This window comes from Gracilinanus agilis, chromosome 2 (assembly GCF_016433145.1).
Source record: "Gracilinanus agilis isolate LMUSP501 chromosome 2, AgileGrace, whole genome shotgun sequence".
NCBI classification, from domain to species: domain Eukaryota; kingdom Metazoa; phylum Chordata; class Mammalia; order Didelphimorphia; family Didelphidae; genus Gracilinanus; species Gracilinanus agilis.
The window spans coordinates 211,218,505-211,233,490 of NC_058131.1; the positions used below are offsets into that span (position 1 = coordinate 211,218,505).

Sequence of the window (14,986 nt, forward strand, 5' to 3'; positions counted from 1 at the left end):
CCGCGGAGAAGGATGTCGGTGTCAGGCTCTTTGACCGAGGAGGTGGGGGGCGCTCTGTCCTGGCCCCGGGTGCTTCTTTTCGGGGACTCCATTACTCAGGTATTACGGCCCGCCCAGGGCAGCGCGACCTTCTCAGGATTCTGCCTATTATTTATAATTATATCACCTCCACCTGCCTCGGTAAACCTCCCCCCATTCTCTCCCAAGAGCCCCCCCGCCCCCCTAACCCCGCTAAGGAGAATCAAACAGAGCTCAGGAAAGCTGGCTGGTGGGAAAAGTCTGTTTATTAACCGTAGTGCTCCACAACCCTGGCCCTCTAACACCATAAAGAAGCTGTAGAACCTCTGTAATGCCCCCCCCTACACACGTGATCTTCATTGCTTTCTCCTCCTCTGAGCGCCTGATCTCTCAACTCTGCTCTTTGGGTCTCATGGTCAGTTTTTATTAACACGTGGTTCTCCTATTCATCCCAGACCCCATCCTCTTCCTCATAGTTCCTTGTCTTCTCCAATATGACCCCAAAGTCTTCCCTCAACATTTTAGTTAAGATCAGATTTACAGCTGGAATTGATCTTGGAAATGAACCAACTTTCAGTAATAATAATAATAAAAAAACACTTGTTTACTCCAGCAAGTTTCCAAGGCTCTTCACATACATTTCGTCCTCACTACTGGGGATGGGACCAAGTAGATTCTACTACCTTTGTTTTACAGATGAGCAAACAGATTCATTTTTAGGACTTGCTTTTAGCTACTCAGCTAGTGTCATAAGCAGGATTTGAAGCCTGGTCTTCCCAGACTCGGAGTCTAGCCCACTTTACTCATTTCCAAACACCTATTCCCATTTTCACCCGTTTTTATAGATCAACAAACAGGCTCGTGAAGTTTAAGTGACTTGGCAAAAGATACAAAAGTGTTAAGTAGCAGAGCTGGGACTCTAATTCCATTCTTCTGGTTCCAAATGTCATTTTTTCCCCCACTGTTCCAAAATACCCTGGGATCGCATAAGTGTCCAGTGTGTAGGTATCTTTATATCTTTCCATCTCCCACTGGACCCCATAGTTATCTTTTATCTTCATCCACAAGGACCCATAGTCTTATTCTGTAGAACCAAACAATCCCCACATTTTGCCTCTTTGTCAGTGCTCTCTTTTTTGCACCACCCCCTATTTCTACTTTAGCCCTTGTCCACCAGCATCCCCATTTTCATCTGAACTTTCTGCTCAACATCTTTGCCTTAGAGTAGAATTATATGCCTGAGCTACTTTAAAGTTGAGTTGTAAAATTCAGATGGCAAAAATTATCTTAAGTTAAGGAGAAATTGATTGTCAGATGCAGTAGCCAAAATGCATACATTTAGGTTGAATACATGTATACAGGTAATCCACAAGAGATTCCCCCCCAAATTGCTCCAATTTGTACATCCTTGATCTAGCTTCTCTTTAACAAACATTGTTCCCCAGTTGGCATAATACTGATTAAAGTCCCTTTTCTTATCCTGAAGACATTCTGTTTTCCAGATTGTCAAGAGATCTCCTGTACAATCTTGCATTCTTGTTTATCAGAACTCTGTTTTGTAACCTTGTGGGTCAGCCTGAATTGCTTCCCCTTATTAAAATCTTTTTATAGGCATACATGAAAATTTAACTCTTTACTTCCTACTCACTTTTCCTACTTGATTGTCAGGTCACTCCCCTCTTGGAACTTGGACTTGTTCATTTTAAGCTCCTGTAGAAACAGAATAGCTTCTTGAATTTCTTTTAAAAGCCACCAGCTAGGGGGCAGCTGGGTAGCTCAGTGGATTGAGTCAGGCCTAGAGATGGGAGGTCCTAGGTTCAAATCTGGCCTCAGTCACTTCCCAGCTGTGTGACCCTGGGCAAGTCACTTAACCCCCATTGCCTACCCTTACCACTCTTCCACCAAGGAGCCAATACACAGAAGTTAAGGGTTAAAAAAAAAAAAAAAAAGCCGTGGGAGGCCAATAAGAGAAACAGAGTCTTAAATAGATAAACATCTGAGACTCCTCTTTTGACTCTTTTTCAGATCCACATCTTTTCTTAATAACATTATAGGTCCCATTGGAAAGCTTTAAACAAACCAGCAGTTACTGGGTTAACAATTCCTCTACAAGAAAATTAAGATCCCTAAACTCTAAGAATATTCCTAAGTCAGCTAAGGTCAGAGCAAGAAAAACTTCATCCATCCGGGTGCAGTCCTCCCGATAAAAAATACAAGACTCAATTCATTTATGATATCCATAGAATATAGTTACAATTCTCAGAATTTGCTTGCTGATATCCAGGCGGCTAGAATTCGGCCTTGGACCCTGTTCTATCTTTACTTTGAAGCCTCCAAAGATTTTCTTTTGTGTGATTTGTAACCACGAGCTGTAAGTTTTTCTTTGTGTTCTTTGTGTGAAAATATATATAATAAACTCCATGCTCCTGGAACCAGAGCTGGAAGCATGAAGTAAAAGACATTTCCCTTGTCCTGTTATTATTTCCTTATCAACTAAACTGTCCTTATCAGATTATCAGAGATGATAAAGAGATCTCCACAAAAAGCCACCAGCTCCTGACCTATAAAGACTCTTTCCTCCACTCCCCAGGGCATAAATACACCCAGTTTACTGTTACTTCTTGGAATCTTTGACATGCTGGGCTCTCAGCAGCAAGCATCCTAACTTCCTGAAGACTTTATTTTTTGATAAAATAGTAACCACATATCCCCTTCCAAAGTCATCCATGGTATGCTGATTGCACTTTTGGTGTCTTTGTCATGAGTAAAATTTATTTGTCTGGAATATATTTTAGTCATCTACACAATGCCTAATAAGGTCCTTTTTAAATGCTTCAGAGAGGAGTGAGAATTTGGCACAAATGATGATTGAAGGCTATCGGAACTTGCAAAGTAATTTTGGTACAGCATGTTCCTATCACATTAAGAAAGGTTTTGAATCTGGGATATTAATGAGTGCCAGGCCTGGAGTTAGGAAGACCTGCCTTTAAATCTATATGACCCTGGGCGAGGCACTTAACCCTTGTTTTGCTCAATTTCCTCATCTGTAAAATGAGGAGAATAATAGCACCTACAACCCAGGATTGTTGTGAATATCAAATGAAAAAATAATTTTCAGTGCTTAGCTCAGTGCCAGGCACATATAGTAAGCACTTTATAAATGTTAGCTGCTATTATAGCTATTATTATACTTAATAAGTTATCTTTTATAGCTTATTATACTTCTTACACTTAATAACTTTAAAATGGCATAGAAATACACTTTTTCTAATAAGATTGGTTTAATTCAGTGTATATTAATTTATGAAATTTAAATTTAGGGTGAAAATGATAGGGTTTTTTTTTCTTATTTATATATTAAACATTTACTGGTATCCGCAGACTAGCAAGAGAAAGCAAGTAAGGCCTCTCCTCTCCCATTTTGGCAAGCTTTTGAGAAGTTGTGGCTACAGGAAGCCTTTCTTGACCCCTCTTAATTCTAGTGCCTTCCCTCTCAATTATTTTCTATTTAGGCTATGTATATAACTTGCTTGCATATATGCGTTTGCTCATTGTCCCCTCCATTAGGCTGGAAGCTTGAGGGCAGGAACTTTTTGCCTCTTTTTGTATCTCTATCACTTGACACAGTGCCTGGGACATAGTAAGGCAGTAGCAAGGAAATTACTATTGAACTCACGATCACATTGACTCTACACCTTTGATACAGAAGCTTTTGTTCCTCTGTACATCCCCACCCCATGCTTGAGGAAGGTGTAGGGAACCTTGATGGGAGGTTCTAGAATGATTTTTTGCAACTAACTCTTTCAATTATCTTGGTGTATTGACATACTCTTTGGATTGCTGTTGTCTGCTTTCCCACTAAACCTACAGGCAATCTATTATGGATAGAGGATATAGATTTTTAAATTGTTTTTCAAGAAAAGTGACTTTTATTTGCCCTCATAAAATGTTGACAAGCTGAAATATTAATTATCACAGGAAGGAAAGTCACATTTCACAGCCAAGATTAATTCTAATGTGTTACTATGACAACCAAAAATCTTTTTAAATGAAGTGTTAAGGGTCAATAGAAGAGATGGCAGTTCAAAGGAGTCTCATGAATGGTTAAAGTAATAACTTGTTCTTCAGTTTTCTTTCCAGCATGGTGGATGGGGAGCATCACTGGCTGACAAGCTGGTCAGGTGAGAGTAGTTTCTATATTATTTATTGGTGTTTATTACTTTAAAATATGATTACATTTTAGTGAAACTTGTAAAGGCAGATATAGTCTTTTTTTTTTTCACCCTTACTTTCTGTCTTAGTCTAAGAACAAGGGCTACGCAGAAAGCAAGGGTTAAGTGACTTGCCCAGGGTCACACAGGTAGGAAATGTCTGAGTCCAGATTTAAACCCAGAACCTCCCAACTCCAGGCCTGGCACTGCTGTATCCACTGTGTCCCCTAGCTGCCTCCCACGATAGAGCCTTTTTGTTAAGGCACTGTGTATATGGTGTAGTGAAAAATATGTTGGTTTTGGAATCTGTGTGTAGACTTTGGTTCAAATCCTGGCTCTTTACTACTAGTGTAAGAGGCAGCAGAGCAAGCAACTCTGGTTCAAGCCCCACTTCTGACAGTCACTACTTTGGGGACCTCCTTCATTTAACCTGGTTAAGCCTCAGGCACGTCACAGGTACTTTTAAGCTGCAGAACAGTTGAAGCTCTGCTTTCATAGCAGGAGCTTCCCAACTAGAGAGTGCACCTATAAGATTACAAATAAAAAAACCCTCATAAAACTTGGCAGGTCGGCCTAACCCCTGAGGCTCACTTTCTTCATCTGTAAAATGTAGAGTTTGGGCAAAATGACCTTGTAGGACCCTTCTAGTTATACATTCATGGTACTCTCTTTATAAAAACTGCGAAGAATTGTGTGAGTAAATAGCAGGTTTTTCTCGTCACTTTGTGTAAAGGCAAAACCAAAATTTGGGAAGAATAAGATTGTGTAGGCAACAGAAAATGCCCTTTTAGTTAAAAGGGAAGTTTGAGTATCTTCTATCCAAAGATGCAAGAAATGGGCTGAGGACTGACTTCATTTTTTGAATTTCTATTTGTTAAAGAGTTTGATTAGTCAGCTAAGTTTCAATCTTACCATTCTTTTGTATCAGAAATCAACTGTTGGTCATTTAAAAAAACACTAATAAATATTCTTAATAATTCAGACGGAATTAGTTATCATCTTGAGTAGTTAACACACTAGAGAATATTATATATTAATATAGTGCTTTAAGGTCTACAAAGCATTTTCCTCTTAACCATTTTGTCAGATGAGTTAGACAACTAAAGTGAAGGCACTTGTCCAGGATTGCACAGCTCATAAGTAGAGCCAAGGCTGGAATTCCAGTCTCAAATATATAAACTGAAATCCTTAAAGTTCAAGTGACGTTCCCAAGATCACATCCAGAGCACATAGCAAGGCCAAAATTCAAACACAAGCTAGTGACCTATAAATAAAATGAGTTTTCCACTAAATCACTATTATGTATCTTACTGTAGGACAACTTGTAAAAAAGTCATTTTTGTCTTCTCTGACTTTATAGTGCGATTCTCCAATACTTAGTCTTGCCTTTAAACTACTTCTTTAAATGCCATTTTTCAATTTTATCTCCACTCTGATCATGTTGAGCCATATCTAGCCTATCTAGATATAGTAACAGAAAGAATATAGGAGTTAGGGGGCAGCTGGGTGGCTCAGTGGATTGAGAGCCAGGCCTAGAGCTGTGTGCCCCTGGTCAAATCACTTGACCCTCATTGCCTACCCCTTACCGCTCTTCTGCCTTGGAACCAGTACATAGTATTGATTCTAAGATGGAATGTAAGGATTTATTTAAAAAAAAAAAAGAGTATAGGAGTACACAGCCATATTGAAGCTTTGGTAAACAGATCAGTAGTTTTTTTTCCTTACTCAGATTTTTTTCTTGTCTTTTTCATTAATTTCAGAAAATGTGATGTTCTAAATCGTGGATTTTCAGGTTATAATACTAGATGGGCTAAAATCATTCTTCCCAGATTAATCAGGAAAAGTAGTAATGCTGAAGACCTTGTTGCAGTTACGATTTTCTTTGGTGCCAATGATAGTGCTTTAAAAGGTAATGACTTTTTTTTTCTTTTCCCTTTTTCCAGGCTCTTTTTAAATCCATTTTTATCTCACAGTGAAGGTATCTGTTGTTTTGTTTTGTTTTTTGCCGGGGTCAGAAGGGAGAGAAAAGTGTGGAGTGTTTCTTGGTACCTTAGTTAGTTATCACATATTTTTCAGTATCGTTTTATGCTTTTCTTTTGGCTTTAATGTGATTTTTTTTTCCCCCAGTAGCTGGATCTGGGTTTATTCCTTTCTCTGGAGTCTAGGGGAGAGCAGTTAAATGGGAGTAGGTTGAGGGACAGTCCTTGGCTTTGAATCTAGGTTCAGCTAAGATCTTCCTAATGGCCCTGTTCTTCTCCAGGGTGGCTGGAGTGGGGCAAGATAGGGATATTCCCAACAACAGCGATCAGCAGGGCTGAGGAATGGATCTGGCCTGTGGCTTTGTTCTCCTTCTCCAGCATGGAGAGAGCTTCAGCATCAGAGCTGGGATCTGACTCTAAGCATGATTTCTACTATACACCTCTTCCCCCCTGACGCTCCCAGAATAGGAGGGAGATACTTGATAGTCAAAAAGAACTTCCCTTCATTTTGACATTCAGCCCTTCACCCCAGTGAGCTTTCTCTGGGTACTTTTTCCATACCTGCAACTGGCATGGGGCCAGCCGGAAGCATCTTGCTCTTATGAAGATAAGTAGACGCTAGTTGGGGTGTCTGCACGCTTTATCACCGTGGCACAGGGATTTAGGATAGGCCGGATGGCAACTTGGACATGAGTCCCAGCAGTCTGGCTGAAAATACTGTTTATGTATATGAAGGTATTCCTAGAATTCCAGAAAAATTTAAGCCCAATATATCTGAAATTGTCTTTTTCTTGAACTACACATTACGTTATACAGTGAACTGTGACAATCAACAAATATTTATTAAGTGCCAAATGTGTGCAAGACATTGGGCTAGGTGCTAAGGATACAAACAATTCCTGTTCCCCAAATGCATGAGGCAAGAACAATGTAAATATACAAAGCATAAATATTAAGTGAATAATCACAAATACATATAAAATAATTTGGGAAGAAGGGCACTGACAATTGAAAAAATTATTGTGCGTGCATTTTGGAAGAGTGGTCAATGGATCTTTTCTGTGACTGAATAAGTTAGAGTTACGTGCATGAAGCTATGAAGGGTTTGGCTTCGGTTAATAATATTTTAATGTTTCTCTTGAACAGATGAGAATCCCAAGCAACACATTCCTTTGGATGAGTATGCTGAGAATTTAAAGAACATGATAAAATATCTAAAGTCTGTGGATATTCCTGAAAGTAGAGTTATTCTTATAACACCACCCCCGCTTCATGAATCAGCTTGGGAAAAGGAGTGTACTGCTCAAGGTAAATACAGAGATACATAGAAAGAGAACATGTATATACACACACACTCAAAATGTTTTGTATTTGGTAAGCCTTAAGTTACACCAAGACTACACTGAATGCTTGACAACGTATGAATAATATACATAAAATGTTATCTAATTGTAAAGGGATACACAAATGTAAGCATCACTTTGATTTTTAGTCATCTGAAATTTAATTGAACCACTCTTCATATCTTTTAAAAACATGTATATGTGTGTATACAGACACACATACACACATATACATACACCCTTACCTATACAGAGTATCAATTCTAACTCAGAAAGGTGGTATGGGTTAGACCAGTGATGGGCAAACTTTTAAAAGAGGGGCCAAAGGAAAGGAAATGCTCATCTGTCAGTCTGTTTCTGAGGCAACTCTTTCGAAGTTTCATTGTATTGTATCCCACTCATTGTATTCATCAGATCAGGAATAATGTCAGGCAGCCAGATAGAACATTTCAGGGGGCCACATCTGGCCTGCGGGCTGTAGTTTGCCCATCACTGGGTTAAGCAATTGAGGTTAAATGACTTGCCCAGTTATTTAGCATCTAAGATCAAATTTGAACCCAGGTCCTCCTGATTCAAGGCCTGGTGGTCTTCCACTGTGCTCCTTAGCTGCCCCTCTCCACACCTATTTGTGGCCTAATAGGGATTTATTTGCCCTTTAAAATTTAGGTTCTCGGTCTGAGTACATTTGTTTTTATTCCCCTGTCAAGATTCTGTCTGCCTATTTTAATCTGTTTTTTGCCTGGAGAATAAGATCCCTCTTCTCCATTCTAGCCTGTGATAGATCACTTGGGTCATGGGACTACTCTTTTTCCTAAAAACAAAAACTCAAAGCCTCTGCCATGCTCTCCACTGGCATAGAGGCATGGACCCCATCTTAAGAAGCTGTCTTGTAGTAAAGGACAATGTTTTGCCTGTCAGCCCTGTGGTTTGCTACCTGTGCAATAATGAATAAATTATTTAACCTTTCTAGGCCTTAGTTTGCTAAACTATAGAAGTGAGGAGTCCTGTGCTAGATAATATCTAACGTCCCTTCCAACTCTAAATTCTGTGACGTCCTGTCCCCTTCCCTGCAGTTCTGTATTATAGAAACTGGCTCAGCAAAATTAAATCAATTACCCAAAGATAACATAGCTAATAGAACCTAAGGCTCCAAGAGTAGAGTACGCTTCCTTTTCTAAATCAATATGCCTTTCATAGGTGAGGACTGGTTATATTTGCCACAGCAAAATATAATAACATGGTGAGCTAGATACTATTTTAGCTTCTGACCTCCACTTCCTCATATCTGACAATCTGGTGGTCCAGAAAGGTGGATACAGCAAAAAATATACAGCCAGCTTTCAATTATCTATGAGAGAACCTGGGTTCGAATTTGGCCTCAGAGATTTCCTAGCTGTGTGATCCTGGACAAAGGTATTTAACACCAGCTGCTTAGCCTTTGACACCCTTCTGTCTTAGAATTAATACTAAAACACAAGGTAAGGGTTTTTTAAGAAACTAGATGAAACAATGGGAGGCAAAAGAAGCCAAAACCCTAGAATCTATGAGATCTTGAAGCACATACCCAGAATTCTGTAAGCTAAAATAAACAAATCTGTAGCTTTCTGTTGACTCATTTCATTAATTTGGAATACAGGCTTGGAAAACATTTGTTAATTATTCAGGGCCTATAAAGCTCAGGCCTAGAACCCTCATGTTTCCCTTCAGCCCTGCTATCCCAAAGATCCCAGTGGCAACCCTCACTTGGGCCCCTTCTCTTTAGCCACTGTCCCCCACCTCACCGTTGCCTTATATGCCTCGCCCTCATATTTCTTCATGTCTGTGATTCATTCCCCCAATGCCAGTTCTCACCCTGCCTTTCATCATGGCACTCAATCTTACAAGCTTATTGTACTAAGGAGGAAAGTTATTGGCATCCTTAGGGTTTTCCCTTCAGTTTCCAGTTAATTATAACAATCTTCTGTAGACAAATAATCATCATCTGAACTTCTTATTGTACTGAATTAACTTGTATAAATTAAGTAATAAAAATGTATAAAGCATTTCAGCTAAGGTTGACATAAATTATCTGGTACCAACTGAAAAATTCTACACATTACTTCAGTAAATTAAGGAGGTAGTTCCATCATTGTGGGTGTCTTTCCCATCCTCACAGGAACAAAGATAATCTTCAAAAGTTGTCCCTGACAATATCATCACCCTGCAGCCAGGATGCCAAAGCTTGAGCTTTGCTAAGGTTGTTCCTCCTTCAAGAATTGTAATCGGTCCCTGAACCTATGATGAAAGCATTTCTAGCTGGTAGCCAGAGCAGGTGGCCAGCTTGACATGTCTCTATACCACATAGGATGTATAATATAATGTGGTTCTTCAGGTCTACTAAGATTATTACAAAAAATTTTAAATATTAATTATTAAAGACTAGGTTACACCAAAGTAAGATCAATGCTCAAGTAATTGAGAATTAACTATGATCAAAAGACTAAGAAAGTCAATGGGTGTCCTTTGTTTCCCACTTGAATTTCTATAGAAAAACAGCACAATAGAAATAGGCCATGTTGGTTAGTCATATACTAGTAAAGTAAAAGACTACTAAACTATCTTAGACAAATTTAAAGTTATTCTTGGGCATAGTTATCACTTTAAGAGTGCTTTGAATTTTGATAACCCCCATTTTCCAACCTTAGGCTACAAATTAAACCGATTGAATATGGTTGTTGGTGAATATGCCAAAGCCTGTTTGCAAGTGGGCCAAAACTGTGGGGCAGATGTTCTTGACCTGTGGACATTAATGCAAAAGGATAACGAGGTAAGCTAACTTATTTATGCTTACCTGGATTGACAGGCATCATATACATGTAAATTGAAATAATGTTCTCCATAATCTACTAAGAAACATTTGTGGTACAGAAATGAAGCACCACAGGCATTTTCACTAGAAGATCTGGGATATTAAATTATTATCCTATAAAAAAAAGACAAGACCACATTTTTTGAGGCACTATATTGGAAAGAGCCTTGTGTTTGGAGTTCAGCTAGATTTGAATTTTGACTCATTACTGACTAACCCTTGCTCTTATAGTTTACTTTCTCCTCCAATAGCTAGCTCCCCCCACCCCCATCTCTCTTTCTCTCTCTCTCTCTGCTAGATCTATGAATGAGGAAGAAGACTTCACGATAAAACAAGAGGATCACAAAAAGTGGGCCATATAAAACTTAAAACCAATTCTACTAAAATTAGAAGAGAAGCAGATAAATAGCAGAAAAATATTTGTAGTAAGCTTCTCTGATAAAAGTATCATTTTTAAGATCTATAAGGAACATTCAAATTTATAATAAACCATTTGCTGATAAATGGTCAAAGGATATTGTTATAAAAATTAATCTAGAGACTTTACTAGGTTTATAAACATATATTAGTAAAGAGAGAGAAAAAGAACAATAGGTTCTTTTTGACTTTATGGCCTTTATGATTTCAGGTAAAAATCCAATCCTCCATTGCAACCAGCCTCCAAGCCACAGCTTCTCAGAGATAGAAGCCAGAGAGCCAGTTAATTCAAGAGCCTGATCTAGAGAAAAGAGCTCTTTTCTCTCTCTCTCTCTCTGTCTTTCCGTCTATCTGTCTCAACTGGAGGATGCTGGTCATGCCAAGGGACACATAACTATGGATCCTATGTCCTGATACTGGGGTGCATGGGATCACGGTCCCCTAAATATTTTACTTCACATAATATGAAGAAAGAAGTTTAGAAGAAATCCACGCCATATGAAAAACCCTACAATAAAGAATAATCATATGGAAAAATGCTCCAAGTCATTAATAACGGAGAAATGTTCAAACAACTTGGAGGTTTTGCTTATATTCATCATACTAGCTAAATAGACAAAACCAGAAAACCAACAGAAAACAGGTATACTTCTGTACTGTAGGTGGAGCTGTGAACTGCTTCAAGCACTCTAGAAAGCAATTGGGAAATGCTCCAAAAGTTACTAAACTGTGCATATTTTGGCCCAGTGGTACCATATACTAGCTCTATACCTTGAAGAGGTCAATGAGGTAAAAGATTCCTATTTTTAAAAGTTTCTACAGTAGCTCTTTTTTGTGGCAACAAGGAATTGGAATCGGAGAGGATGTCCATCAATTGAGGAATGACTAGACAAGTTTTGATAATGAGAATACTATTGTGCTAGTTTCAAAGAAAAATGGGAAGACACAAGACAATGCAGTGAACAGAACCAAGAGAACACATTATATAATAGTAATGTTGTGAGGGGCAGCTGGGTAGCTCAGTGGAGTGAGAGTCAGGCCTAGAGACAGGAGGTCCTAGGTTCAAATCTGGCCTCAGACACTTCCCAGCTGTGTGACCCTGGGCAAGTCACTTGACCCCCATTGCCCACCCTTACCAATCTTCCACCTATGAGACAATACACCGAAGTACAAGGGTTTAAAAAAAAAAAAGAATAATAGTAATGTTGTAAAGATAAAGAGCTTCAAAAGATTTAGGAACCTTAAACACATTGATCAACCACAATTTTTCCAGATAAACATGCTCCCTACATCCTGTTTAATGGGCTCGGTATAAACTTTTGGTTTTGTTGTTTTTTTTTCACACGACCAATATGGAAATTTGTTTTGCTTAATTCTAACAGAGGTTTCTTGATTTATTAATGATGGGAAAGGGGGAAGAGGCAAGAGAGAATGCAGATCTGAAAAATAAAATAATTGAGGGATGGGGGGCAGGAAATGATGATAACAAAAAACAGTATGGCTTCCTCATGCTGTCATGCCAGATCAAAAAGGATTACTATACTGGTATGTGAGAATGCTGAAGACCTAGTCTACTTAGGTTTTAGCATCTTTGGAAAAAATGGAGATGTGGGCCAGACATCAATAGTTAAATGGGTAAATAGCTAAATGGATAGTTGAATAGCTAGGCTTAGGGTAGTCATTAATATCCACATGGAAGATCCACAGTGTTTACCCATAGGCAGTTTAATGTATCTTCAATAATGTGGATAAGGGCACCTCTTTGTCAACTTTGCAGCAGACACAAAACTAAAGGGATAGCTAAAAAGTTATCTTGGAAGGGAAGATTACAGAACCAAAGCTTTGATAAAGCATTTACTTATCAAGGACTTAATATATACCACGTACTGTAATCACAAGCAAGAGAGTCCCTCCCCTTCAAGGTACTTACATTTTAATGCTGGAGAGGGGCATCAGTACAGCAGCAGCCAGGATGCAGAAATAGCCAGGAAGATGTGCTAGAAGCCAGGTTCTGGGTAGCACAAGGCAAAGACTCCCCTCCCTCCCCCCATTAGAGCCTGGTGACCCAGAGTCCAGGATTCTACTGCAGGGATGGGAGGAGACTGAGATGATGTTTGGAAGGTAGGCTGCATGGAGTGGAGATGGCTGAGAAACACCATGAAGCACTGCTTCTAGGAAAGATGAGGTTAAAGTTCACTTAGAGAATCTAAGGTTTTAGTGTGGTGGGGGAGATAGGGATGGTAGCCTGAGTGAAGAAAATATTAAATTTGACAGAAATTGGGGGCAGCTGGGCAGCTCAGTGGATTGAAAGCCAGGCCTAGAGATGGGAGGTCCTAGGTTCAAATCTGAACTCAGACACTCCCCAGCTGTGTGACCCTGGGCAAGTCACTTGACCCCCATTGCCTGCCCTTACCACTCTTCTGTCTTGGAGTCAATACACAGTTTAAATTTAAAAAACAAAACAAAACTATTACAACTTTGACAGAAATTAATGTAAAGTCTTACCTTGGACTCAAAAACTCAGTTTCACATGTACAACAGTGAGGGAAATATGTTTGCATAGCAAAATAACAGAAAAATACGGGTGTTCTTTTAGAGGTCTTCTGCTCAATATGAATTAACAGTAAGCAGAACAGCCAACAAAGCCAAAGAGAAGATATGCATTAGGGAGGCACAGCTTCCACGAACAGGGAAAGATAGTCTCATTGTACTCTGCCTTAAGTAGATCACATCTGAAGTAGTCGAGTTTAGGGTGCCAACATTTTAGGAAGGACACAGATAAGCCCACAGAACTTTTGAAAGAATGCAACCAGAATGGTAAAGGTCATCGGTGAATGCCATAAGAGGATTGTTTGAAGGAGCTGGGCATAGTTAGCTTGGAGATTGGGAAGAAGTAGATAGAGGAAGCAGTAGCTGTCTTCAAGTTCCTTAAGAGAGTTGAAAGAGATAAGAGGTATTATATTTGGTAGGATAGGACAACTTATTGAAGTCACACATTTGGGATATTTATCTTGGATAGATACTGAAAATTGATGGTGAAGTGAGTCCAGAATTTAATGGGAAGAGGAGGGTGGCTGGTATTGCTTTGGGGAATTATAAACCTCTTTTAATGACCCCACGTTTTCCTCTGGAATGAAGGCCCATATTTTTAACACTGTTATTATTCCAGTTATGTTATATGGCTGCAATTTATAAAACACTACAGTCTCTGAAGAGATGAATTTGAAGACCTACCCATAAGGGCAATATAACAGTCAATTGCAAATTAGGATTTATAGAGCTTAAAATATGCCACCTAAGGAACATATGAGTGAAAAAGACAGACCAGATATTTAGCAAGAGAGCTTAATAACTGACAGAACCCCTGTGATATAGAGAGAACAAGGCCCCCCAGCATATTGGAAACTTACTTAAAGGAAGATACAGTGCCCATACTGACAAGGTCACGGGTCCAGTGGCCTATGATTGAGTAGCATTTGGGAAAAGATGGGAGAAGACCAAAGGGGCTTACTTAACGTCCTGTAGTTAGGAAAATTGGACTCTGGTTACTTAAACATTTTGCCCCATCCTCAATAACTGCTTGCTAAAACTAAATGCTTAAGTGTATTCTCTACAATGTAGTGTAAAGATCATAATAAGAATAGATCCTGAAGCTAACTTTTCTTTCTAGAACAAAAAATATCCTTGACTGTCAGATTTAGAGTCTTTGTAGATCAAGAGTCAAGATATACCCCCAACTATAAAAGTATTGTACGCAGCAGCTTTTAAAATGTTAGCAGCAGCAAAATAGCTGAACTTCAGATATCTGTAAACCTTTTATTTTTCCCCTTTATCTTTATTACAGGACTTTTCTCTGTATTTATCTGATGGGCTGCATTTATCACCAAAGGGAAATGAATTTCTCTCATCACATCTTTGGCCTTTGCTGGAGAAGAAAGTAGCCTCACTTCCTTTGATCCTTCCTTATTGGCGGGATGTCGCTGAAATGAAACCTGAACACAGTCTCCTAGGGGATGGTGACCATTAATTAATTACTTAGAAAGCATTAAAGTGCCAATGACATTTCTAGAAATACTGCCTCAAGTTTTAGGCCTTGTTTATTATACTTATTATTATTACACTTATCAAATTACCACCTGCAATTTCTAAATTTCAAATTAGAATGTATTA

General features: G+C 39.0%; 1 protein-coding gene across 3 annotated transcripts; it reads left to right on the top strand.

The window, feature by feature from the left end:
- The first annotated feature begins 12 nt into the window (after positions 1–12).
- IAH1 (isoamyl acetate hydrolyzing esterase 1 (putative)) lies at positions 13–14,890 on the top strand. 3 transcript variants are annotated; one of them, XM_044663630.1, is made up of 6 exons: positions 13–99; positions 4,147–4,199; positions 5,990–6,138; positions 7,355–7,516; positions 10,236–10,357; positions 14,661–14,890. In XM_044663630.1, exons 1-6 carry the CDS (start codon positions 13–15, stop codon positions 14,841–14,843), a joined length of 756 nt encoding a protein of 251 aa, XP_044519565.1. In that variant the 3' UTR covers positions 14,844–14,890. The 3 variants fall into 3 exon arrangements, with proteins under 3 accessions (XP_044519565.1, XP_044519567.1, XP_044519566.1); XM_044663632.1 differs by lacking the exon at positions 5,990–6,138 and adding an exon at positions 6,173–6,207 and having other exon boundaries at positions 19–99; XM_044663631.1 differs by lacking the exons at positions 4,147–4,199; positions 5,990–6,138 and having other exon boundaries at positions 76–99.
- Positions 14,891–14,986: the final 96 nt, after the last annotated feature.